This window comes from Mastigoproctus giganteus, chromosome 7 (genome assembly GCF_048544385.1).
Source record: "Mastigoproctus giganteus isolate SK-2022 chromosome 7, ASM4854438v1, whole genome shotgun sequence".
In the NCBI taxonomy this organism is placed as follows: Eukaryota; Metazoa; Arthropoda; class Arachnida; order Uropygi; family Thelyphonidae; genus Mastigoproctus; species Mastigoproctus giganteus.
The window spans coordinates 33486046-33513790 of NC_143581.1; the positions used below are offsets into that span (position 1 = coordinate 33486046).

General features: G+C 36.3%; 1 protein-coding gene across 1 annotated transcript in view; it reads left to right on the forward strand.

The window, feature by feature from the left end:
• Positions 1-17835: 17835 nt before the first annotated feature.
• LOC150082804 (DNA topoisomerase I, mitochondrial-like) overlaps positions 17836-27745 on the forward strand; it is a 214617-nt gene continuing 204707 nt past the window's right edge. The window contains exon 1 of the mRNA XM_090378288.1: positions 17836-18312. Within this exon, the coding sequence (XP_090234414.1) occupies positions 17836-18312 (477 nt within the window). The remainder of the gene's footprint in view (positions 18313-27745) is intronic.

The following is a 27745-nucleotide window of genomic DNA, read 5'->3' on the forward strand; positions in this document are numbered from 1 at the left end:
ATATGAGCTTGGTTCAAGGTTGACCTGGACTTATTATTTATTTAATTAATTAATTAATTATTATTTATTTTTTTATTTTATTATTATTATTATTTTTTTAACAAGTGTAGATACCAGAATGACAACATTCTTTGTGGTAGATTTGGAGCACTGCTCATAGCTACTCACACATAGTTTTAAAAGAGAAACTGGTTGATATATTAAGACAGGGTTCCTACCCCATATCTGCAGAGGATTCTCTGCAGATATGGGTAGAGACCCTGTCATGTATATGTATGATTGTCCAATAAGTGAAGAAGTTGTTACCCTTCTTCATGCTCATTTGCAGCTGACATTGTTTCAGGTGTGACGATTCATTGCAGTGAGGAGTTGAATATGGAAAAACAGACAAATTACAATGTGTGATATTACATTGTGAAACACACCTTCTTCAAGAAGGTGTGTTTCACAATGGGCCCCAAAGATTCTGACGTTTGACCAGAAGGTACAGCAGTGTTGCTGTTTACACTGAACACCTAAACTGGTTTGAAATGGAGAGAAATGCATTTCTGCTGCAGATAGCGGCTTGTGACAAGAAATGGATGCACTATTTCACCCCAAGGTCAAAGCAGTCCAGTATGGAATGATGCCGCATAGGATCCCTACCATCAATGAAATTTGAGATATGGCCCTTGCCTGGCAACATCAAGGCAAGTGGCTTTTAGGATCAAAACTGGTTTGATTCTTGTCATTTTTTTTCTCATCTGTTGCAATGTGCTTTCTAATGATGTGCATACAGCAGTTCTTAAGAAATGCCTCGGAAATTGTAAAAGGAAATCGTCCTACTGCATGACAACACACTCCCACATTTGATGAATTTGGCTGTGGTGATGTTGGTAACCTAGGGCTGAAAAATTCATGACCCACCCTCTTCACAGTATGGATTTAGTTCTCAGTGATTATCATTTGTTTGGGCTGATGAAGAATTACTTGGGAGAGCAGAAATTCAAAGAAGATGACATTGACCACAGTGTCCTGAATTAGTTGTGTGATCAACCTACTTCTTTCTATGCTGCCAGTATCAGTGCCTTGCCATTGATATTGGCAGCATTCTTTGACAAAAGTATGTCAGTATAGAGGGACAGATTTGAAAAAAAGAATGTTTGGGTTTAGTATGTGTTTTTTGTAAAAAAATATATAAAAAATAAAGTTCACGACAACCTTGAACTATCCTCATAAAATAAATTTGTTTCAGTTTATTTATTGGAAACAAAGCTTCTATAAAACACAATATGTAACACATTTACAATAAAATCTAATTTTTTATACTGCCATCAATACTACATCAATTTTATACTGTCACAGAACACTATTAAAATATTCTTGAAGCATAATTAAAAAATTACAAGCAGGATCATTTAACTAAAAGTAATGAGGCCTCCAAGCTTCATTAGTTTTAGTTAAAGGCCTCCAAACTTTAAAGCACTGTTTTTTAAGAACAAAAACTACGTTCTTCAAAAACTATGTTTTTGAAGAGCGTAGTGCTTAAAGTTTGGCTCAACAAAAGCAAATACAGTCTTAAATTGACTGATGTTGCCAGTGTTCCATGAAAATGCAATCCCGGCTTGTTGGAATATTTCAGCTTAACCAAGGCATAAATTTATTTTCTTACATATTTATTTGGTTAAAATAGGGATAAAAAATTTGATTTTTTTTTCTTTTCTCACAAAGCAGTTGATGCTTTTATTTGAAGCCCAACAAAAAGCTTATTGGTGATTTTGCTTTGCATTTTTAAATCTTCAATGAACTGAAATATCTGTCTAGTTTTCTTTTTTTTTTTTTTTTTAGATATTTTAGTATACATTCAAAATAAGTTGAAGGAAGCCAAAATAGCAGTAGAAACAGGAAAGTGAAAATGACTCCAATAACATTTTTCACATGAATCCCTCAGAATTTTTGGTGGACCTTCTAGGGATTTGTGAAACACCACTTTGTGAGTGCTAATATAGGCTAATGAACTCCCATTGGTTTGAATAAATTAGTATTATAATGTCTGAAGGAAGCAGGCTTCATCTGAATGTGCCAAAAAAAAAAAAAGAGTAAAGTAAAAAAATGGGATGGGAGAATTTCACCAATTACTCCATTGACCATCCAGTTCCACTTTGAACCTTACCAAACTCTGTACCTTGACTGCAAGGTGGGTAATGTATTCCAGTGAACTATAACGCTGCCTGAAGGTAAACTTCACGAGCTCCAGCCTTATATTAATTCTTAAGAGTCTACTGTTGCAGCCTTTAGTTCTAGTCTCTCTACTGAAAATATGCCTCCCATGTTCATTTTCCTTATCCCCCCAGGGTATTATATAATTAGGTTACCGAGATGTCTAGAGGGGTTGCTGAATTTTGCACTTTGCACCTTTTAAGTCATTCTTGCCATGAACATTGATTAGCATTCCCTCACTAATCTGGTGGTTCTTTGAATTTTCTTTAGAAGTTCTCTCTTTTTTTTTTAAGGTGTGGCCTTCACACCTGAACTCAGTATTCTAATTTTGGCCTTACACCATCCTCTTATACAGAAGAACAGTAACATCCTTTCCTCTATTTTCAAAGGTCCCATAAATCATAGATAAGATACCATGTTCCTTCCAAGCTGACTATTTACATTGCATGGCAAATTTCATATCTTATTGTACCATAACCTCTAAGTCTTTCTGAACCACTTTTTTACTTCCACCCCAACTTGTAAATAACTCCTGAGTTTCTGTTTCCATGTGCCAAATCTTATATTTAGAAGCATTTAACTTCAGACCATTACCATTTTCCAGACTATATCTGCAACTGATGTAATTCATTTCAAAAAAAAAATGGCCTGGTTCTGGTCATTAAATCAGAGAACTCTGACAAATTTTTCTTTATTCCCTCATCATTGTCATTAAGTAAATAGGAGTGGCCCAGGTACTTATCTTTGAAGAGATTGGATCACTTGTAAGATTCAGTGAAGGATCTTGCCAACCCCAGTTTACTTTACTAGTCTGTAGTTGCTGATCACATGTTCTGTGCTTCCTTTGTAGAATGGAGAGAGGGAGACATTAGTGCTTCTCAAATTCCATCAAGTCCTTCCCTTTTCTCATTACACGGGCTTTGTACTGATGAATTCACAGGCACTACCCATGTTGTGTCACTATATATGTTGTGACATTCGGTGATGTTGCTCCTAGGTACCGGGGATGCATCCAGTCGTGGAGACAAGGACGGTCATAATGTTTGGCTCATGAGTTTATGTTTCCTGTGAGACATCACTCCCTTTTTAGTTGCTTACTTGGAAATTATGTGTATTTATTTATTTATTATTTTTTTTTCTTGCATAAAATTTGGTAATGTATTTGTTGGTTGAATTTAACTGTAATATATTGTTATAAAATATTATATTATAACAATCTCCCATCCCTTCCATCATGCAATATGATTGTTTTTTGATGGGCATTGTGGTGAGATTCCATCTTCCATACATCTCGAGGGTTCAGCTCTAAAATGGTGTTTGCAGACTGGCTGTTAGATAGTCCATTGGACCAAACCATTGGTAACTCTCTAGGAGGCATCCAGAGTAGTTTGTGTATAATCTCGCTGCCTTTACTCTCCCAGATAGTGACTGGAGGGAGTCCGAATAGTATGTATGGAGGGGGGTGTATGTGTAAAAGATGTGTTGTGGCCATGTTATGTCAAAAAGCTGGGTATATTCTTATGTGTATGCCATATCCAAAAATTTCATTACTTCATACAGCATGGCCTCACCACATTTTCTTACTACTGAATATATCATGAATAGAACAAACTTCTCTGAGGAAAGATCTTCTTCGTTCATTTCACTAATATATGTGGTCTCAGTTCCAATCTCAGCGATGTCCATTTCCACTTTAGCCAGCCTAGCCCCAGTTACTTTTTCTGACAGAATCTCAATTATTGATTGACTCAACCACTCCTCATCTCAATTTTTCCTAATTGTTCATTGTGTGCTTCCTTTTGCTTCAAAGTTGGTACATGTGCATATATTTGGTCTGATATTCCCTATCAGAGACTTAGTAATAAGATCTTCTCTTCCTTAAAATTTCTCTACCCCATTCTGTCATTCTTCTGTTGCATCTACCCTCTCAACTCCACTAATCACTTCGAATCCTTTTATTTCCTTTATTTGAAACTTGACTTTCTCCAGTCCAACTTTCCTTGGTGATTTAATGTTCACAATTATATATATAAAAATTTATATATATTTTATATATTTATATATTTATATAATATATATTTATATATTTATTTATATATAAAAATATTTATATATTTTACTTTAAAAAATATTTTTAAAATAGGCATATATTGGATACTATTCTTTAATTTTTCAAAATTTATTTCAAATTTGCCATGTGATGCGTGCAAAATTCAAATGTTACAAATGTTGCTAACTTGCTTTCCTAATTGATTATCAATTTCCGTGTATATTATTAAAAATTAATAACATCTTTCAAAAATATATAGTTTAGAACAGGGATTTTCAAACTTTTTTTTTAATAACAGCACCCCTAAGTAATTTATTTTATTTTGTGGCACCCCTACTCAATTTTCTGCCTGTTAGATCTGATTCTCTCTGTCTGTCGATTCTAAATTATTGTCGGGGTTTCAGTGCCCTATAATTTTCAAACCGGAAACAACAAAATAAAACTGCTTACGGAATATGAAAGTGTAACTCAAAGTTTTATTTGGCAACACTGTACCCGCCGCATTGATGGTTATCACAACGCAACATCGTTACAGAACTCAGTATGGAAACGATCCACCTTCAGATAATGCTATCTGACTTTGGTTTAAAGCAATTTCAAGAGACTGGTAGTGTTCTATACCATAAAGGAGCGAGAAGACCGAGTACTTCGCAGGAAGATGTTGATCGGATCCACAAAGCGTTTTCTCAAAATCCACAAAAATCAACTAGACGAGCTTCTTTGCAGTTAGGTATACCACAAACGACTGTTTGGAGGGTTGTTCATATCCGCCTCCACGCCTACAAACTGCAGATTGTGCGGTGCCTCCGTAGCCAGGTGGGAAGGAGCAGCAGTGCGTAGCACACGCTTCTTGATTAGACCTGGGTTCGAGCCCGTCACCACTAAATACGGAGGATGCGGAAAGGTCAGGGAATGACCACCGCATATCCTGGAGCAATATGGCCTTAGTTGCTAATGCTCCTAAAAACCAAACAAACAGCAGATTGTGCAGGCCTTAAAGCCGAACGATAAACCATGCCGTTTCCAATTTGCCCGTTTAAATGTCAAACGTTGAAGCTGATGAAAATTACCTTCGAAGATGGAGATTTAGTGATGAAGAAACGTTTTACATATCAGGGAGGGTAAATCGTCATAACTGCAGAATATGGGGATCAGAAACCCTCACACCATTCGAAAATACAAAAGGGATAGTCCAAAGGTCGATTTCTGGTGTGCTTTGTCGTGTTTGGAAGCTTTGGGGCCCTTTTTCTTTGCAGAAAAAACAGTGAAAGCGGTGACCTATCTGGATATGCTACAGCTGTATCTGTTACCCAGGTTGGAAAATCATCAGCAAAATGTGGTGTTCCAGCAAGATGGTGCACTGCCACATTGAGCTCTTATTGTCCAAGAATTTCTTGACATGCATTTTCCTGGGCGCTGGGTTGAGGGTGGTTGACCAATTCCGTGGCCTCCTCGCTCACCCGATCTTAAGCCGCTTGATTTCTTCCTGTGGGGATACGTGAAGGACATTGTGTACAAGACCCTTGTGACCTCCCTTGATGAACTGAAACTCAGAATTGTTGCTGCGATTGAAACAGTTAGTTTCAATTTGCGGAGAACACTTGGAGGGAAATTGAATATCACTTGGACATCTTATGTGCCACGAAAGGTGCACATGTTAAAGTTAAGCATTCTGCAGTATTGATTCTATAGGTAATAAAATTTTGAGTTACACTTTCATATTCCGTAAGCAGTTTTATTTTTTGTTTCCAGTTTGAAAATTATAGGCCACAGAAACTCCAACAATAATTTAGAATTACCCTGTATATATCTAATATTACAAAAATATGTTATATGATAGTTATTCATCATCATCATTATCAGCCATTTTCAATCTACTGCAGGATGAAGGCCTCTCCAGCAATTTTCCAGTTCCTTCTGTTTTGTGCAATGGCCATCTGTTTACTACCCACAAACTCATGAATTTCATCTGTCCATCTCAGTTGTTGTCTTCCAGGTTTTCTCTTTGCTCCTCTTGGGTACCATTCTGTTATTTTCTTAGTCCATCTGTCATCATGTCTTCGAGCTGTGTGTCCTGCCCAAGACCATTTTAGTTCTTTAGTTTTGATAAGAATGTCCTTTACTTGAGTTTGCTGCCTAATCCAAGTGTTTTTCTTCTTTTCTAACAGTCTTATTCCCAATATAATTCGTTCCATTCCTCTGTGTAGTTCTCAGCTTCTCTTTCATTCTTTCGGTGAGTGCCCAAGTTTCACTTCCATAAGTCATGGTGGGGAGTATACATTGGTTCATTATTTTACATTTCAGACAAATTGGGATATTGCTCCTCAGTATGTGACTATATTTTCTGAATGCTATCCATCCATCCAAAATTTATTCTTCTCTTGACTTCCAGCCATTTATCATTATTACAGCTAATAACTTGTCCCAGATAAGTATATGACTCCATCTTTTCAATTATTGTTCCTTCAATCATTATATCCCTTTCTGTGGCATACTTGTTCATCATTACTTTTGTTTTAGCCATATTCATCTTTAGTCCAAAATCCTGATTAACTGTGCATAACTGATTAAGATTTTCATCTAATTCTTTGGGATCGTGGCTTATGACCACAATGTCATCTGCAAATCGTAAATGGTTTAGGTACTCTCCATTCAAATTGACTCCTTTGTGCAACCAGTCTAATGTTCTGAAAGCTTCCTCAAGGGCAGCAGTAAACAACTTCGGAGATATTGAGTCTCCTTGAATTTGAAAGTGTCTGCAATTCTGCCCAGACACGATAGGAGGGAGTATATGATGAGAGCCTTGTCGATCAATTCGGCCCTGGAAAGATTGTGCAGGGGGTAGAATTTTTTTCAGCCTGGACTGTACTTGTTAACAGGAGAGATTGCTTCTACAGGGACGGGATACACTTAAATAGAAAGGGTGCAAGAATATTTGCTGATGCTATCGAGGCAGTGTTAGGTGGGTCGGAAAACTGCTAGCTTGGGGGGAGACAAAGACCAATAGATTGACAGTAGCCACTGGCAGAGGTGAAAGAGATTCTTGCACTGCTTCTATTAGAATGAGCAGAAGCCTGAAAAACAAGATGCATGGTATTTCAGAGACTGCTGGGAGCCATTGCGGTACAAGTAAACACATGGGTTGTGTTAGGGTAACTAAGAATAGAAACAGGTGCAGGTATACTTGCGTGTACACCAATGCTAGGAGTTTAGTAAATAAATTTGATGAATTTGAGGTATTGCTCAAAACATCGAAGGCAGATATTGTTGGGATATCAGAGACGTGGTGTCACACAGATATAAGGGATGCAGAACTGCAATTTGGGGAGTACAACGTCTACAGAAAGGATAGACAGGATAGGAAGGGGGGAGGGGTTATGCTATTAGTTAAGAAACACATAAAAACGAAGGAAGTGAAGCCAGTTGACATCGCTGGACAGTGCAGTGTGGAGTCAGTTTGGTGTGACATAAACTTTGGGAGATCAAAATTGAGAGTAGGAGTGTGCTATAGGCCTAATGACTCTGATGAGTATAATAAGGAACCGTACAGGGAAATAGAGTGGGCCAGTAAATCAGAGTGTCTTATAATGGGAGATTTTAATTTCCCAGATATTGACTGGAATTTGGGGGCTGGTTACTCACACACTAGCAGGGCTTTTGTGGATTTATTGGATGATTGTTTTCTACATCAGCATGTTCGATTGATTTGATTTGATTATCAGCAGTGATTCTTCATGCATTACGAATCTGCAGATAAATGAACCACTAGGTGGCAGTGATCACAGTGTGCCGAAGTGGGATTTACTCAAAGAGGTAACTACCATTAGGGGTAAAGGGAAGGGTTATTGCTTCCATAAAGGCGACTACGATGGACTGAGACAGTATTTAAATTCTATACAGTGGGACCAACTGATGATGTTACCAACAGCAAATTCAAAATGGGAAGCATTCAAAGAACTTATCTTGGAAGCTACTAGGCTTTACATACCAACTAAGAAATATTGTTCAAGGTTTAGGCCAAAATGGATGTCAGATGAACTAATGAGGCATATGGCAGAGAAGAAAAATGCATGGGATACATACAAATTAACACATGACACAGAAGCCTGTGATAGATACAAGTTGATATGCAACCAAGTTACAAAGGAGGTTAGGCAGGTGAAGGCAGATTACGAAAAATCCTTGGCAAGGGATGCAAAGAAAAACAGCAAAGAGTTATTTACTTATGTAAACTCTAGAAGGAAGGGGATGAATCAGATTGGTCCACTTGATATTGATGGGTTAACAGTTGATGATCCTGCTCAGGTAGCTAACAAACTAAATGAATATTTTGCATCGACATTCACACATGAGGAGTTATTCAGCGAGGGGAATGACAGAGGTGTATTCAACTCTAGCAGTAAGCTACAGAAGCTTGAAATAACTGGGAGTAAAGTGGAGGAGAAACTGTTGAAGATAAACACAAGAAAGGCACCCGGGGTGGATGGGATCTATCCAGTTATATTAAAGGAGGCAGCAAAGGAAGTAAGCAAACCCTTAGCCATAATTATGAGAGCTTCTTTGGACTCAGGGGAGGTACCCATAGACTGGAGATGTGCAAATGTAACCCCAATTCACAAAGGAGGATCAAAGGCTGACACAAGTAATTATAGACCTGTGAGCTTAACTTCTGTTCCAGGAAAATTAATGGAGGCACTGGTTAAAGAAGCACTGCAGGATCATTTAGACAAGACTTCAGTTATAGCTCAGACACAGCATGGTTTTGTTAAGGGGAAGTCTTGCCTGACCAACTTGATTGGATACTATGATGCAGTCACAAAAGAACTGGATGCAGGGAATAACTTTGATATTATATACTTGGATCTTAGAAAGGCTTTTGATACTGTTGCACATGGAAGACTGCTACACAAATTGGAGCAGTGTGACATTGGAGGCAAATTGCTGCTATGGATAAAGGGGTGGTTGAGGGGGAGAAGACAGAGAGTGGTAATCAATGGACACTGCTCATCGTGGACTGATGTTATTAGTGGAGTCCCTCAGGGCTCAGTGTTGGGTCCATTATTGTTTTCTGTATTTATAAATGATATTGATGATGGTATATCGGGCTTAATGTCCAGGTTTGCAGATGATACAAAGGTTGGCAGGGTTGTCAAGGACACTACTGAAACTATGCTGCTGCAACAGGATCTGGAAAGGTTGAGCAGATGGGCTGAGAGGTGGCAAATGAAGTTTAACATTGACAAATGTAAAGTACTACACATGGGAAACAGCAACCCCAGAGCAACGTATCAACTCTGTGGTACTACACTGACAGTGGTAGAGAATGAAAGGGACTTGGGGGTGGTTGTGCAGGCAGATATGAAGTTCTCTGATCAGTGCAGATGGGCTGCAAGAGTAGCTCATGGAGTATTGTCAATGATATACAGGAATTTTTCCAGCAGGGATAAGGAGGTGATTATTCCATTGTATAAGGTGATGATCAGGCCACACCTAGAGTACTGTATACAGGTCTGGAGGCCTCATTTCAAGAAGGATGTAGAGCTGCTGGAACGAGTACAGAGAAGGGCAACAAGATTAGTGAATGGAACAAAGGGGTGCTCTTACGAAGAAAGGCTTAAGTTTTGCAAATTACAGTGTCTGGATACTAGGCACCAGTGAGGTGATCTGATAGAGGTGTATAAAGCCTTGAATGGTTTAAGCATGCTCAATGCTGATGGGATTCTTCCTCTAGCTCAGAAAAATCACCTGAGAGGGCATAAATTCAAATTGAGGAAAGACAGATGTAGGATAGACGTGCGGAAATTTGCCTTTAGCCAGCGGGTGGTTGGTTGGTGGAACGGACTTCCATCCCTTGTGGTGGAGGTTGATAGCCTAAATAAGTTTAAGGCTCAGCTGGACAGGTATTTTGAACGAACAGAGGGGTGAAGTGGAAGTGGGTTTTTTTTTTTTTTTTTTGGCTGATGCTGCATAAGCTTGCTTTCTTGCATCAAATGCCTCTACTAATGCTAATGCTAACTCCTTTCTCAATTTTAAATTTATTACTGTCTTTGTCTAGTCTAATAAAAGAGGTAGCATTCTCATATATTTTCTTCAAAATCATAATATATTATTATTATTATCATTAGCCATATGGTGCAAGGAAGCCTGAGGCTTTTGCTGCACCAGCCAGAAATAAAAAAAAAAAAAAAATTCTAATTTACCCTAAGAGAGAGAGAGAGAGAGAGAGAGAGAGAGAGAAGTAGAAGGAAATCACCACGGAAGAGAAGAATTATGATATCCAGCTCAGGACCCTGGGTGTGCCAAGCCCATGCTCACCAGATGTGAGCCCCTGGGGTTGGGTATCTATGCCTTGTCTTTCAAGTGCCCGAAACATTGCCTTATGCTGTATGGAGTCAAATGCCAGGCATAATGGTGTTTTATATTCATTTGCTTTCTCCATTAGCTATGACATTACGTGAAGGTGAGGGACCACATAGTTGAGAATCCTGTCCCAAAGCCAGCTTGCTCTTTCGGCTGATTCTCATCAAGTATTCTTTCTAATCTGTTAGTAATGACCCTTGTGAACAACTTGTAGATGTGGGATAACAAGCTAATTGGTCTATAATTTCCAATTTATCTCCTTTCTTATGCAGCATTGCATTTTATGAAGAGTCTTGGCAGTTTTTGTGTATGTTTCTTCCTCCCAATTTTAACAACTCTACAGTAACTTCACGTTCTCCCCGAGCTTTCTGATTCTTCATTTTCTTCAGTGCATGTTCTACCTCATCAGGAAGGATATCAGGTATGTTGTATGTGTTACTAATTTGCGATCCATCTTCTCCACTGCTGGCATCATTCCCTCGCTCCTTGTATAACACTTTATAGTAGTCTTCTGCTATTTGAATTATGCCTTCTCTGCTATTCATAAGTACACCTTTGCTATTCTTCAGTTTAAGTATCATTTGTCTTTCTGTATTACTACGCACGATTGCTGATTTAAATCCTTTGTTTTCCCTTAATGCTTGTTCTACTTTTCTTGTGTTAAATTTTCTTATGTCCTCCCTGAGTCTCTTTCTAATGGCTTTGCATAACTCAGTATGCTCAATTTTCTCCTTGTCAGTGTTTTTCTTGCTCTTCATTCGTCATCTTCGGTTCATCATGACAAGTGTTTCTTGACTGATTTTTTTTTTTTTTTCCTTTGGATTTCTTTTTACCTATAGGTTTCTTGGGCTTTATCACTTTCAGAAAGTTGTAATATTCCTCGTCGATAGCTTGGTTCTGAACAGTCTGCAGAAGCTCAAACTTGTTCTTAAGTTCCAGTACATACTGCTTTTTCTCCTCTTCTGTTATCTCAAAGACCTTTGTATTATTTACTCGAGTCAGTTTTTTTTCTTTTCTTACATCTATATTAAGTGTGCATCTTGCCATTCTGTGATCACTTTCAACATTTACTTTGTTCAGGACAATAACATCATTCACGATATATCTTCTGTTAGTGAGGATGAAGTCGATTTCGTTAGTTGTTAATCCATTTGGGCTCTTCCATGTCCACTTTCTGTTCACCTTTTCTTGAAAAAAGTGTTCATTACTGACATTCCTCTAGATTTTGCAAATTCAACAAGTCTTTCATTTCTTTCACCAATTCCAAAATTTCCTATAGTTCCCCTTTCTGTGCTGTTTTGTCTCTTTCCAACTTTAGCATTGAAGTCCCCCCATAATGATAGTGTATTGAGTTTTCTGTTAATCTAGAAGACACTCAATTTCGGTGTACATTTCTTCAACCTCTTCATTATCATGGCTCGATGTTGGTGCATAAATCATTATAACCTTTAGCTTATACCTCTTAGAAATTCTGAGTAGTAGGCTCGACACTTGGTGATGTACTTTTGAATTCCAAAATGTTGTTTTTTATATCCTTATGGACCAGAAAGCCAACTCCACCTTCACTCCTTTCACTGTTTCCATTGGTGTACAGCAGATTTCCACTTGATAAACTTATAAGTGATTCATTTTTTCTTCTTGTTTCAGCCAAACCGATGATATTCCAATTTACATTTTCTAATTCTTTTTCCAGCTCTAGTATCCTGTCTTCACCGATGAGCGATCTTATGTTGTAACCGGCCAAGTTCAGTTTCCGTGCAAGGCATCCTGATCGTACCCCAGAGATTCTTAGCACCCTCTGCTTTCACTCTGATCCTCTCGCTGCCGTAAGAGGGGGAGTGAAAGCTACTGGGGACTGAGGGCCATTTGTTTCGTTGTGCTGTCGTAGGCTGGAGGGTTTGGTCTTTTCCTCTTCATGCTGACCAGGTATCTTGAAGAGAACCACTCTACATGTTCGTTGCCACCTAAGTGACGTAACAGGGCTTACCATTGAGAAGGTGTGCGTGAGTGGATTTTAGGGAGGCAGGCCAACCGGACCTCTCCTAAATCTTCTGAAATAGAAAGATATTGGATCCATCAGTGTTTTAGACTGAGTGTCTGATAACACACAGAATGCCTTATCACAATAATATAACTATAAACAAAATTGCAATTCATAATACAAATTATATATATATATAATAATTTTATTCTTTATATAGAGGCACTAAATAAACATCAATTATAGATCACCACAAAATTAAAAAGATACCGTACACCTTTTTATAATGAAATAAATATATAAATTAAAAAAAAAAAAGTTTAAGTAACTTAAACCCAAATTACGTGGCACCCCTGGAATGTTGTTGCAGCACCCTAAGGTGCTATGTCACCCTGGCAACACTTGAAAACCTCTGGTTTACAACCATTAGGGCCATTAGAGCCTTATAAATAACTTGAACTAGAAACAAACACATAATTATGAGCTTTCTAGCATTGGTGGCAGTTAGTTTCCCACGTTACCATTATTGCAACTTAAAATTACGATTATTCGTGCAATAGAACAAATGTGGTGGGGCTGCACCTGCTGGATGCACTTGTGCTATAACTCTAGGAAATTGAATAAAAATTCAAAAATCATGCCGTGTAAAAATTTGTGTGTATTCAGTAAGGTGCAGAAAAATCTCTTATTTTTTTTATGTTCCATCACTTGACTACTGTAGGGTTGTTATTTTCAAGTTATATCTCACAGTTTAGCAGCAATAATGTAGGATTGAATCATGAGAAACTCATCAGAAACGTTAGTGAAAATAAAATATGGGAAAGAAATTACAGAAGCACAACTGGTAGAGCTACATGAAGTCCCACAATGCTACAAAGAAAATAGGAGATGAAACTTATACTCCTTCATATCTAGAATAAAATCAAACTGATTAACCCTATAACTCCTGAATTTTTATTTTAAGAAAAAAAAAATTTTTTCTTAAAAACATTAACATAAAAAACTAAAATACATTTAAATGTCAAATTTATAATTTTTTTCATATGTTACTAAATCGTCACATTTGTCCTTGGATTCATAATACATGCATATAGAAAAATTAAATGCACCTTCATTTCTATATTATTTTTTAACTTATTTCATTGATTTTTTTTAATAAAAAAAGACAACGGACTGTAAAATTAATTTATTTATAAATAAATAATTATAATGTAATACAAAATATAATTATTATTTATAATTATTTTGTATGAAATTCAACAAAGCAATATTTTGCTTTTGTGATACAAAGATGGACATCGCACTTGCTGCAGAAAAATACTGGGCACTCTTGCAATTAACATTTTTACATCTGCCTCTGTTTGTGACCTCAAGGTAGTGAAGACCATCCAAATGGATATCTGCTCCAGGGATAACTTTGGTGTGGGACCTCTTCTTTTTTTTTTGAAAATTCCACGTCAGTAGAGCTAGCAGAAGGTTGATTCTTTTTGTAGGCTTATTACTTTTTCCTTCAAGAGGGCTTCAGCAATGCTCATTTTGAATTCTTGCAGATTAACAATGTTCTTTTTTGGTACCTGTAGACTCTCACAATCTCTACGTTAAAGTAACCAAGAGTTCACAACAGTCACATCTATAAAGCAAAAAAATAGTTTGTGGTAATATTTCTTTGACCTGGTGTGAATTCTGTAGTGTGCAATCAGTGAATCCCTCAAATCAACACTGCCCATAAACCGATTATAGGTTTTCACAATAGCTGGGCAAGAGATTGTGATGCTTTGTTTTGTCTTTTTTGTCATATCGTTCATTGGTTCTGCCAATGCAAAAGTTGACATTAGATTTACAACTATATTATCTGCCCATTTCACTACCTGTACTTCAGTATCTTCAACTAGAGCAGTCACTTCTTGATGGGATCCTTTTCATCAAATCTTTGTAGTTGATTAGTGGGATGCTAGGCAAACGATTGATTCTTATGGAACCTAAGCCATATGTATATATATATATATATATATATTTTTTTTTTTTTTCCTTTGCTAAATTAACCATCAGTGGAAGTGAAGTAAACCAGTTGTCATAATATAATAAATGATTCAATCCCACAGGATTTGATTTGGCCAATTTCAGTACCACATTTGAACTAGCTCCCAAGTCGGGTTCACCTGATAACGGTTCAATTTTTTCTGAATATATGAAAACATACAGATGCCTTTTTCATCGCAAAGAACAAACAATTTGTATCCCCACTTATGTGGTTTGCTGGGAACATACTGTTTTATGCCAGATCTTCCTTTGCATGGAACTGTTTGTTCACATGGGACATTAGAATTTCCCAAAAATTTTTTGAAATTATCTATCAAAGGTCGGATCTTGAATAATTTATCAGTTTTCTCATTAGATAAGGGTATTTGTGTATTGTCATTGAAGTGAATCTTGGACTTTATATCTTCCCATCTATCTTTACTCATCACTTCTGAGACAATAGGACAGTTTAGTTTGCCTTTCAAATACAAATGTGAATACGAGAGCTTCACCACAGGCATCTCAAGCAGTGTACCTAAAAATTGCTCAAGCTCCTGACTGCTCAGTGCAAGACTCTTATTTGGATTTTGCTGGATTGCATATAGATTTGATTGGTCCACAATATGAGCAATAATATCTTCTGAGAAAAAATGTCTAAAATATTCAACAGGATGTTTCACTACCCCAGAAGGTTCTATTTGTCCTAACCACTCAGGTGTGGGTCTAGCTATGCCCTCTGCTGAAATGTGTTGCCGGAGAGGAATTTCCCTTCGATTTCTTGATGTAGGTAGCTTTGAACTTGTAGGTGTTGGAACTGCTGCTTCACTAGTTTCTTCACCTTCAAGAACTGAAATTTGTAGCACCTCTTCACTCGCACTATCATTACTAACCACAAGGTCTTCTAATTCATCTAAATCAGAATCATCGGGCATATACTCACTTCCTATAATAGAGGGAAAATAAATATTGTTATCAAAATAGGTTGACTATCAATATAATAAAAACTTTTTACACTGTAACATATCAAAATTATCAGAATAAATATGTATTATAATTATCAATTTCATCCAAATTAGCATTTGGTCCCTTGTCTGAGTCTGTACTGCTTTCATCTACCTCATAAGTCCACCGTTTTCTGTAAAATGTAGCACAATCCACGATGTGTAGATTTGTCTTAGTAGGTTCAAAAGATGAACGTGACGATTTCGTTATGTATAGAATGTGCGGAAATATACAAGAAATTAATGTTTTTCAATGAATATTACGTCCTCACTATGGAAACTACTGTTTTGTGGATATATACAAAAAACATCAACACTACAATTTCGCTGGATTAATAGTTATCATAAAAAATACTAAGGGCTAAACGACCACTTAACATTGAACACACAATCTGTGAAACATGTGCTATTAGTCAGCTACTTGCCGCTAAAATGTCCAACTACCGGTCTCCATTTGTACTAGTAAAACATGACAATTTCGTTCATATCAATGGCGGCTCCATAAACTTTCTATTTTCTGTATCAGATATGTTATAACCAAACTTTGCTCTCAGTGTTATAGGGTTAAGTTAGCATATTCTAGTGAACTTGCCAGTGTTCAGAATTCAGATCTTAATTATAAATTATCAAAAGACTGTAGTCCAGTTTGGCCCAGTTATATAAAAATATGATATGTTGCAAACATCTCTGAATGGACCTAGGTAAGAACAAACTTGAGGATTAGCTAAACACTGGACATTTTTGAGCAATTATTTCTTGCTCTATATAGGTTCTGACTACAGCCAGGAATGAGCAAAACCTTCCAGAAAAACTCATCGCATGTGCACACACAAGGACCTGAAGAAAGCTACTGTTGTTTATCAATAACCAATGAAAGAGAAGTTTCCATACTCACAGAAAAAAATTTCCTGTTGATCAGCCGCCACAAAAATAGCAGCACTCTTATATGCATAACAGATTTTCTACCCTGAGAAATGCTTCCTATGCTCCAACAATTCAAAAGGTATCCTTACTTCGACCCTCTTACTTATCTCAAATATCATGATTGCCAGAACTTGACATACTGTCATATTGCAGTCACATTTCCCATTTTCACCATACCTAGGATCAACCTTTGTATGAATCAGTGCTTAAGCTAATTAATTCTTCTACAATGTAGACTCTACTACTCCTAGCCTGTGAGGAAGACCTTTTTGGAATTAAATATCATGGTAGTTCCACACAAATTAAGGATTTTTCTCTCCAGACTTAAATCCTAGCCTTAAGTTTAATAAATAAAAAGCAAATGTATTATTCTTGATGTGATGTCATGGTGTATTGCAAAAATATACCATGTAGTGTAGGGGGTTTTGTGTTTCAAAATTTATTTCGGAGAGAATTTTCATTGAAGTGAAAAGTAATTAATAAAAGGGATTTAGTTTTTTTCAATTAAGGATTAAAAGTTATGTTTCTAGTTATAATTAGATTTCAATTAATAACACTTAACTATGTTTTAAAAGCAAGTTTGTTTGCAACAATCAATAGTTGTTAATTCTCATGTCATGCTTTCATTCTTATATTCCAGTCAGAAATCATTTCGGTTCATTCACGCAGATATACCATAATGTGAAAAACTGAAATTTTGTTTCCATGTTTATTATATAAACAGGAATAGTGAAGTAATGTGAAATCTTGCAGTGGTCTAACCCCCCTTCACCACAGAGGTTATTGGATTTGGGAATCTGTACTGTATTATTTATTTAAAATAATACATTTGTGGTTGTAATTATGCTTTACTATATTTTATGATAGTTGCTGTATTTCATTGTATTGTATATGTATGTGGAGTATATTAAACATCAACATCCAAAGTATACAAATATTGAAAATGTTTCATTCTTGATTATTTTACTTTCTAAAAATAATTTTGTGGAGTTCATGAAGTTGAGCAAAAGTCCCCAAAATAGATTAAAGTTTGTAAATGAGATTTGAGGTTTAAAATATTCTTTTTCATAAGATTAAAAGTTTATAAATCAAGAGATTATATAACTTATTGTTGTTAATTAAAATAAAGGAATGCTAAAGAGTTTGTTTAAAATATTGTAGACATAATTATGGGTTGATTTTATTGGATTCTTTTATAATTTCTTGTTATTTTTTTGCCATTTTAAATTTGTCCAGAAATACTAAGTTTGATTTTTTTTTTTTTTTTTTTTTTTTTTTAATTATTTTTTTAAGGTAATCAAATGGTTTCTAATTCAGACCTAGTGAAGAATAACAGTGATATATCACTGGATTCTAGTCTAATTACCGATGTGACAACAGATTTTCACAATGGACGTGTTAAAAACAAAAAACACAAGTTAAAGGGTAGTGGACACGTCAGTAAGCATAAGTCAAATGATAAAACAAGGCATTCTGAATTGAAAGTCAGCCCTCTTAAAAATAACATAGAAAAACGTAACAGGGGTTCTAATGAGGTGTCGAATTCTACACATATTCAGATAGACTTCAAGATAAAAAATGGTGGCATTACCGATGGAAAGCGATCTAATGACATGTCTAATGGAAAGAGACCTAATGACATGTCTAGTGCAGGAGACTTCATTAAAGCAAAACGAAAAGATAAAGGACATTCTAATAAGATAAATACCAGCCACTTGAATGAAGGGACTCTTTCTGTTAAACAGGAACCATTAAGCGATGATGATGACAAACCTTTGGTAAGATATTTTAATAATCTTTTTTCTAGTTTTATTTCTTTATTTAAATAGCAATAAGGATAACCAGATGCTCTTTGGATTGATTACATCATACTTAACATTTGTATTCATGTTAAGTAGGGTTAAATTAATGTTCTTAATTTTGTCCACTATTATATTGAGAGCCAACTCTCGGATGTAACAAGGAAATTGCAAAGGTCTTAGTAAGTCAACAGTAAGAAAAGAAACAATACATAATCATTCATACATAAAATCCCTAAAATTTTAACTAAACCCAGCCTTAAGATTGCAACATGTCTTTTACTTGAAATTTTCCTTCCTACAAAATGCCCACAATTCTTAAAGAAAGAAAGAAAGAAAAAAAAACCCATACATACCAACATCTCTTTCTATAACATAGGACATTCTCAATTCTGATATTATTATTAGTCATATGGTGCAAGGAAGCCTGAGGCTTATGCTGCGCACCGTCCAAAAAAAAAAAAAAAAATTCTGAGAGAGAGAGAAGTAGAAAGGAATCACCAAGAATGATGATATCCAGCTCAGGACCCTGAGTGTGCCAAGTCCATATCATGCACACGTGTACGTTATTTTTCTGAATACATGAAACCCTTCAGAGGATGGGGAGGTTGTTGCATATACTGCAAACAATACATTTTAGAGTTGCAAATTTCTTAATTAAATTTGAAATAATTTCAGTTATGTTTGATAGCCATATAGTGCAAGGAAATTAGACTTTAGCTGCACCAGCCAAAAAAAAGAAAGTAGATAAGAAAATACAAATATTGAATTTCCTTCCTTGTGTTGGTAACTATCCAGTTGACCTGATCTGATCTGATTCATTTTCTTCTTTGTATTTGCATACATGAAAAATTCCTTGTCCTCATTCTTTGCTCTCTTAGCCAGTGCATTCTCATACTCAGCCTTTGCTTCTCTAATCCTATTTGTGGTACTGTTATAGATCAACTTGTAGTTGTTGTAGGCTTTGGTACTTTTCATCACTTTAACTTTTCCATGCTGTACTCCATATTTGTCCATTTCGGCATCCTTCTCATGCAGTATTTTCTTAATGATATATATTCAGCCATGGCTTTTATGATTATTGCTTTAAAGGTATTCCATAATTCAAATGTATTTGCCCTCCCTCTGTAATCCACCCAATTTATAGATGCAGTAAAGCACCTTAAATTGTCTTTTGTAATTAAAATTTGTGCCTTTTAACTACTGCAATGTTTTTCTTCATCTTTCATCTAATGATCGTGTGATCACTGCTTGCCAATGGTTCCTGTTTTTAAGCTTGGTGATGTCATCAGATTTGTGAGTAATGATGAGGTCAAGAATATTCTCACCCCTAGTATTTTCTCTAACATGCTGGTACAAATAATAAATATTTTGTGTTTCATGGTTAGTTTCCCTTTCACTTATTCCAATCAATTAGGGTCAGATTGAATTCACCCATAGTAAGACTTACACACTTGCCTGTCCTTTCCATCTGCATGTATAGACTCTCATCATACCTCCCACAATCTTCTGGTTTGTAGATTACTCCCACTCTGATTATACCTTTGCTTCCAACTAACTCACACTGCACAGATTCTGTGTTAGCAGAAGTAACCACTGACTCAGCAAAATCTGTTTTCCTGCTCAGGCTGCTTTTGATAAGAAGCATGACTTCACTACCACTTCTATCTTTCCTAAATATATTATATATAACATAGTGGAACTTGTCATCCCCAATTTCTGGGTGGCACCACATTTCTGTTAGCTCTGTTATGTCAGCATTAGTTATCCTAACCAGGAGTTAAATTCACTAATGTCAGGGGTGTTGGTCATTTTATTGACAACCCTCCTGATAAGACACAGTTAAGACTTTATATTCTTCTATAGTTTAGTGCCCTAACACCCTCCTTGAATTTATTTAGATGTTTCCCCAGCATTATTTTCCCGATCGCATCTTGCTAACATTGGTTATTGTGCAACAAACATGAATTCTTGGTGAGTGCAAGCATTACTTTGATCCATATCATCAGATATTTATGCAGATTTATATTGACCCCCCCCCCCTCTCTCTCTCTCTCTCTCTCTCTCTCTCTCTCTCTCTCTCTCTCTCTCTCTCTCTAACTACTGGTTTCCCTGAACTCTTAAGGTATCCTCATTGATACTGGCATAAATCCTTGCACCACCTTTGTTCAAGTGAATACTGTCTCTACAAAACAGATTATTCTTTTTACCTACAAGTGTGAGCCACATTAATTAAAAAAAAAATCTATGCTCTGACCCAGTCATCTGGCCATTACGATTTGGCCTTTGTCAAACTCGCTTAAGTCCACTACCTTTCCCATCTGAAAAAAAAACAGTAACACTGATTAATGGAGCTCATGTTTTTTATACCATGTCCCAACCTGCACACGTGCTGTAGTTCACCTGCAGTTGCTTCGATTTGCATAATGACATTTCTGGTCATAATGTTTTGGCTCATCAGTGTATATATATATATTATTTATTTATTATTATTATTTTTTTTTTTTCCAGAGTATGTAATCCATCTTTTTGTTAATATAAAGACTCAGGCTTTTTAAAATCAAGAAGCATTTGTTGAATTGGTTGATGTTCTATTGAAAATGTTTTTCTACCTAGTTTACAGTGTTATAATTTCTCCTGTATTTTTGTTAGTTTCTACATCTTCTATCCTTGGGTTCCCCTCTTCTCCTTCAGTTTCCAGTGCTGTAATTTCTCTTATAGCACTCGCTTGTAGTTTGTACATCTTGATGTCTTATATTTTTTTGTCCCATTGCTTCTGTTCTATTTTCATTTTTTAATCTCTATCTTAGAAGCTACCTCCTGTGCAAACACCAAGTCCCGAAAGAGTTCCACTGTTATTTTTACTACTGAACTGGTCTGTGACTCTTATTTTGTTACACAGCAGATATTTTTTATTTCTATGGAAAGTTTTTAATTTGACTGCCCATAATGAGCATTCAGCTCACTAGGGTTTTTGCTTGAATATTGACTCTGCCTTCAGACCTATTGACAGTAAAGAACATACACAAATACGTCACCACATGCCTCTTGCATAGCAATGTACGTCATTCACAAGCTTCAGACATACAATATACTCAAAGCTTCTGAGAATGGATGATAAACACATGAACAGCTATCGGAAAAGGAACAGTACATGCTGCGTGAAATTCTTTGATTACAGACATATGCAATGGAATTCGCAAATCTCTTTAAGTCATACAAATTTAAATTGTGTATCTTTTGTTCATCACTCATTTTAAACAGAGTGATAAATAGAAACATTAAAACTGAGAGAGATATGCTAGACACCAAAAAATAAAGCACATGCACAAAAAAGTGATATATAACATTTCTCAAATAATACTGTTTCCTAGAAACTGTACAGAATGATATCACAACACAGACTAATGCATTTATTTTTGCTAAGTATACAAATAAAATAAATGCTCAACCAACACTCCAATCTGCTGCTGCTGATACATGTTTTGCCAATGATAACACATTGCATTCCACTTTCCATTTTGAAAAACCTTGCCATGCTCAAATCAGCTTCAACTTTTCGAATATCCACTACCAATTCTTTAAATACTGGTCTCCAGATAATTCCCCAGTGGGGCAAAGACAACTTAGTTGATTTCAAACTTTCTAAAACTCAGTCTTGTCTTATATGCTTATCTTTGGTGACACTCTGATTTCTAAGCAAAATGATATATCTCTTTTGGGGATTACCCTGGCTTTTAATCTCTCTTGGCACAAGCACATTACAAATATTGCTTCCTCTGCATCTAAAAAACCTGGTTTTCTCTTTTGTTCTCGGCGTTACTTTTCTTCCAAACAGCTCTTCACTCTGTACAAATCACAAATCTGCCCTACCATGGAATATTGTTCTCACATCTGGGGCGGTGCCCCCAAAACCTTTCTCACACTTCTAGATTCCATTCAGAAGAGGGCAGTTAGGTTAATTAATGACTCCTCTCTAACAGTCTCTCCACTCTGTCTCATAGACGTATTGTTTCTACTGCATGCCCTTTCTACAGATACTTCCATGGGCACTATTCTTCTGAATTGGCTTCTATAATTCCCGCTCTCTCTTTCAAAACAGTCCAAACGTGTGCTGCCAACATCCATTTACTGTCCAACTTCAAACTCACAGAACCAACTTTTCATTTTCCTCATTTATTCATTCAACTGCCGTTTTCTGGAATAACCTTCCTTCATACATATTTCCTGAAAATTACAGTCTACAGAAATTCAAGTCTAATGTCAACAAATATCTTCTTTTGTCTTCTCAACCTCCAACCCAAGCACGGTACTAAATGTTGTAGGTTCTAATACCTCTTATGTTTGGGATTTTCATAAAAAAAATATATATATATATATACACTGAATGCACCTAACAACAGGGGCTCACATCTGATGAGTATGTGCTTAGCACACCCGGGGGTCTGAGCTGGATATCATCATTCTTCTCTTTCTTGCTTCTGCTTCTGCTTCTGACTCTCTCTTTCTCTCTCTCTCGGCACCTCCGTAACCAGGTGGGCAGGAGCAGCAGTGCATAGCACACGCTTCTTGATTAGACCAGAGTTCGAGCCCGTGACCACCAAATACGGAGGATGCGGAAAGGTCAGGAAATGACCACCGCATATCCCCTGAGCAATATGGCCTTAGTTGCTAATGCTCCTAAAAACCAAATAACAAACAAACAATCTCTCTCTCATGTAACTCGGAAATTTTTTTTTTTGGGCTGGTGCAGCATAAGCTTCAGGCTTTTTTGCACTATACGGCTAATAATAATAATAATAACAAATGTTTAATGCCTTTGATAGTAAATTTATTCCAGTTGTCATGTCAAACGTGATTGTCTGTCAACCAAATTTAGCTAATGAATCAAATAAGTTATTATCAGGGGTTGGACATGGAAAGTTATTTCTTTTGAAAAGTGAAAATAATGTTTCTGCGGTGTGTCTTCTGTGTCAAAAAAAGGTGAAATTTTTGAATAGCTCAAGAACTTCAACAACAAAATTGAGGTAGAATGTTCAGGAATGCTCCATTATTTCATTTTTAAAAATTGTTCTTTGTTTTGTAAATAAATAAATTTTTTTATACTCTATAATATAAAAGAGAGAGATATTTACAGCTAATGATTTAAAGCAATTTTTCTCAAGCTCCTGTGCCCGAAACCTCAATGGTAGATGTAGGCTGAGCAATTTTGATAATTGCTTATCAAAATTGTAGAGTGGGTCACCTTGACTCCACATTTGAAAAATTAAAAATAAAAAAAGAATTTTGCTAAAATATTATATTTATCTTTGTAGTAAAAAAAAATATTTGTAATGTTAATAAATTCTCAGAAATATAGAAAAATGAACAAGTCATTTTCTCAATACATTGATAGCAAATGACATAATGACATTTTTATTTTATTTGTATTTTTTCCCCACTTGAATTTGGCCCATTAGGCTAATGCTGTCCAATCTTTTTGGCTGGAGAGTGTTTTTTAATATTTTGAAAAAAGTTTAAAAGTGCCACAAAAAAAATAAAAGTAATAATAAGAGTAAATATTTATAAAAACTAAGCACATGGACACACACTTTTCATGGCTTCTTACATTGTTTTGTTTTATATAATTATATGTAATTGGTTATATGGCAAAATGTGTGCAACTGTATGTACAAAAAATGTTAAACTTTACAGAAATCAAATTGATTAAACTCTTCAATTTATATTTTTAATAAATTTGCTTGTGCAAATTTATCAGGTGCCTCCGTAGGCAGGAGCAGCAGTGCGTAGCACACGCTTCTTGATTAGACCGGGGTTAGAGCCCGTGAGCCACCAAATATGGAGGATGCGGAAAGGTCAGGGAATGACCACTGCATACCCCCAGAGCAATATGGCCTTAGTTGCTAATGCTCCTAAAAACCAAATAACAACAGCAAACTTATCGGCAGATTTTTTTAGCTAATTTGCATTTTATTATTTTAGTAGTAGTTTAAGCAAGGAAATGACAAAGAAATGTAAATGCCTAAAACAATTTCATTTTAGTTTAGAATGATTAATTTTTGTTGCTTATTTCTAGAATTTTTAAAAAAAGGTGATTGCCACTTCTTGGGCAACACCAAACAAGGAGTTCACAGGTGCCATGTTGAATAGCCCTGCTCTAGGCAACTACCTAATTTGCTGATTTGGCTGGCACTCCTATTGAACTTGGTACAATCCATATAGGCACCTGTATGGATTGGTAAATTGGCCAGCATTGATGTCCAATTGGTAAATTGGACATCAATTTACCAATTGGACCCATCTAAGCCCCCATCAATGGGGGCTTAGAGGGGAACAGGTATTCTGTGTGTTATCAGACACTCAGTCTAAAATACTGATGGATCCAATATCATTCTATTACAGAAGATTTAGGAGAAGTCCGGTTGGCCTGCCTCCCTAAAATCCACTCATGCACACCTTCTCAATGGTAAGCCCTGTTACGTCACTTAGGTGGCAACGAACGTGTAGAGTGGTTCTCTTCAAGACACCTGGTCAGCGTGAAGAAGAAAACACCAAACCCTCCAGCATATGACAGCACGATGAAACAAATGGCCCTAAGTCCACAGAGGGTGCTAAGAATCTCTGGGTACGACCAGGCTGCCATGAACGAAAACTGAACTTGGCCTGTTACAACGTAAGATCGCTCATCAGTGAAGACAGGAGTTGGAAAAGGAACTAGAAAATGTGAATTGGGATATCATCGGTTTGGCTAAAACAAGAAGAAATAAATCACTTAAGTTTATCAAGTGGAAATCTGCTGTATACCAATGGAAACAGTGAAAGGAGCCAAGGTGGAGTTGGGTTTCTGGTCCATAAAGATATAAAAAAACAACATTTTGGAATTCAAAAGTACATCACCAAGGGTGTCAAAACTAATACTCAAGATTTCTAAGAGGTACAAGCTCATGGTTATAATGATATATGCACCAACATCGAGCCATGACGATGAAGAGGTTGAAGAAATGTACACCGAAATTGAGTCTTCTAGATGAGCAGAAAACCCACTACACTGTTATTACGGGGGATTTCAATGCTAAGGTTGGAAAATGACAAAACAGTGCAGAAATGGCAACTATAGAAAATTTTGGAATTGGTAAAAGAGGTGAAAGACTAGTTGAATTTGCAGAATCTCAAGGATTGTCAGTAATGAACCCTTTTTTTCAATAAAAGGGTGAACAGAAAGTGGACATGAGTCCAAATGGATTAACAACTAATGAAATCGACTTCATCCTCACTAACAGAAATATATCGTGAATGATGTTACCGTCCTGAATAAGGTAAATGTTGGAAGTGATCACAGAATGGTAAGATGCCCACTTGATGTAGATGTAAGAAAGGAAAGGAAAAAATTGACTCGGTAAATAATATGAATGTCTTTGAGATAACAGAAGAGGAGAAAGATCAGTATGTACTGGAACTTAAGAACAAGTTTGAGCTTCTGCAGACTGCTCAGGACCAAGATATCGACGAGGAATATTACAACTTTCTGAAAGCGATAAAGCCCAAGAAACCTATAGGTAAAAAGAAATCCAAAGAAGAAAAAAAATTAGTCATGAAATACTTGTTAAGATGAACCGAATGCGACAAATGAAGAGCAAGATAAACACTGACAAAGAGAAAATTGAGTATACTGAGTTATACAAAGCAATTAGAAAGAGGCTCAGAGAGGACATAAGAAGATTTAACACAAGAAAAGTAGAACAAGCATTAAGGGAAAATAAAGGATTTAAATCATCAGCCGTAAGCAGTAATACAGAAAGACAAATGATATTGAAACTGAAGAATAGCAATGGTGTACTTATGAATAGCAGAGAAGGCATAGTTCAAATAGCAGAAGACTACTATAGAGAATTATACAAGGAGCGAGGGAATGATGCCAGCAGTGGGGAAGATGGATTGCAAATTAGCAACACATACAACATACCCAATATTCTTCCTGGTGAAGTAGAACAGGCATTGAAGAATCAGAAAGCCCCGGGGGAAGATAAAGTTACTGCAGAGTTGTTAAAATTGGGAGGAAGAGACATAACACAAAAACTGGCAAGGCTCTTCACAAAATGCATTAGAAAAGGTGTGAAGCCTAAGCAGTGGAATAATGCAATCATAGTTTTGCTGCATAAGAAATGAGATAAATTGGAAATTATAGACCAATTAGCTTGTTATCCCACATCTGCAAGTTGTTAATAAGGGTCATTACTAACAGATTAGAAAGAATACTTGAAGAGAATCAACTGAAAGAGGACAGGATTCTCAACTGTGGATCACCTTCACGTAATATCAGAGCTAATGGAGAAAGCAAATGAATATAAAACACCATTATGCCTGGCATTTGTGGATTATGAAAAGGCATTTGACTCCATATAGCATAAGGAAATGTTTCGGCACTAGAAAGACAAGGCATAGATACCCCATATGTTATGATTTTGAAGAAAATATATGAGAACGCTACCTCCTTTATTAGACTAGACAAAGACAGTAGCAAATTTAAAATCGAGAAAGGAGTTCGACAAGGAGACAAAATATCTCCGAAGTTGTTTACTTCTGCGCTTGAGGAAGCTTTCAGAAGATTAGACTGGTTGCAGAAAGGAGTTAATATGAATAGAGAGTACCTAACCCATTTATGATTTGCAGATGAAATTGTGGTCATGGAACGAATTATATTGGGAATCAGACTGTTAGATAAGAAGAGAAACACATGGATTAGGCAGCAAACTCAAGTAAAGGACATTCTTATCAAAACTAAAGAACTAAAATGGTCTTGGGTAGGACACATAGCTCAAAGACATGATGGATGGAAAATAACAGAATGCTACCCAAGAGGAGGTAGAAGAAAACTTGGAAGACAACGGCGGAGATGGATAGATGAAATTCATGAGTTTGTGGGTAGTAAATGGATGGCCATTGCACAAAACAGAAGGAAAGTTGTTGGAGAGGCCTTCATCCTGAAGTGGATTGAAAATGGCTGATAATGATTGGACATCAGTAAAAGATTGGACAGCATTGATCTAGTGGGCCAAATTCAAGTGGAAGAAAAATACAAATAAAATAAAGATGTCATTCATTTGCTATCTCTGTATTGAGGGAATGACTTGTTCATTTTTCTATATAAAATACTGTGCTTGTTAACAGGAGAGACTGCTTCTACAGGGATGGAATACACTTAAATAGAAAGGGTGCAATAATATTTGCTGATGCCATCGAGGCAGTGTTAGGTTGGTCAGAAAAGTGCTAGCTTGGGGGGATTGTTAGTCTAAGCTAGCTAGGAGCTAGCTTACACTAACAGTAGCCGCTGGCAGAGGTGAAAGTGATTCTTGCACTGCTTCTATTGGAATGAGCAGCAGCCTGGAAAACAAGATGTAGGGTATTTCAGAGA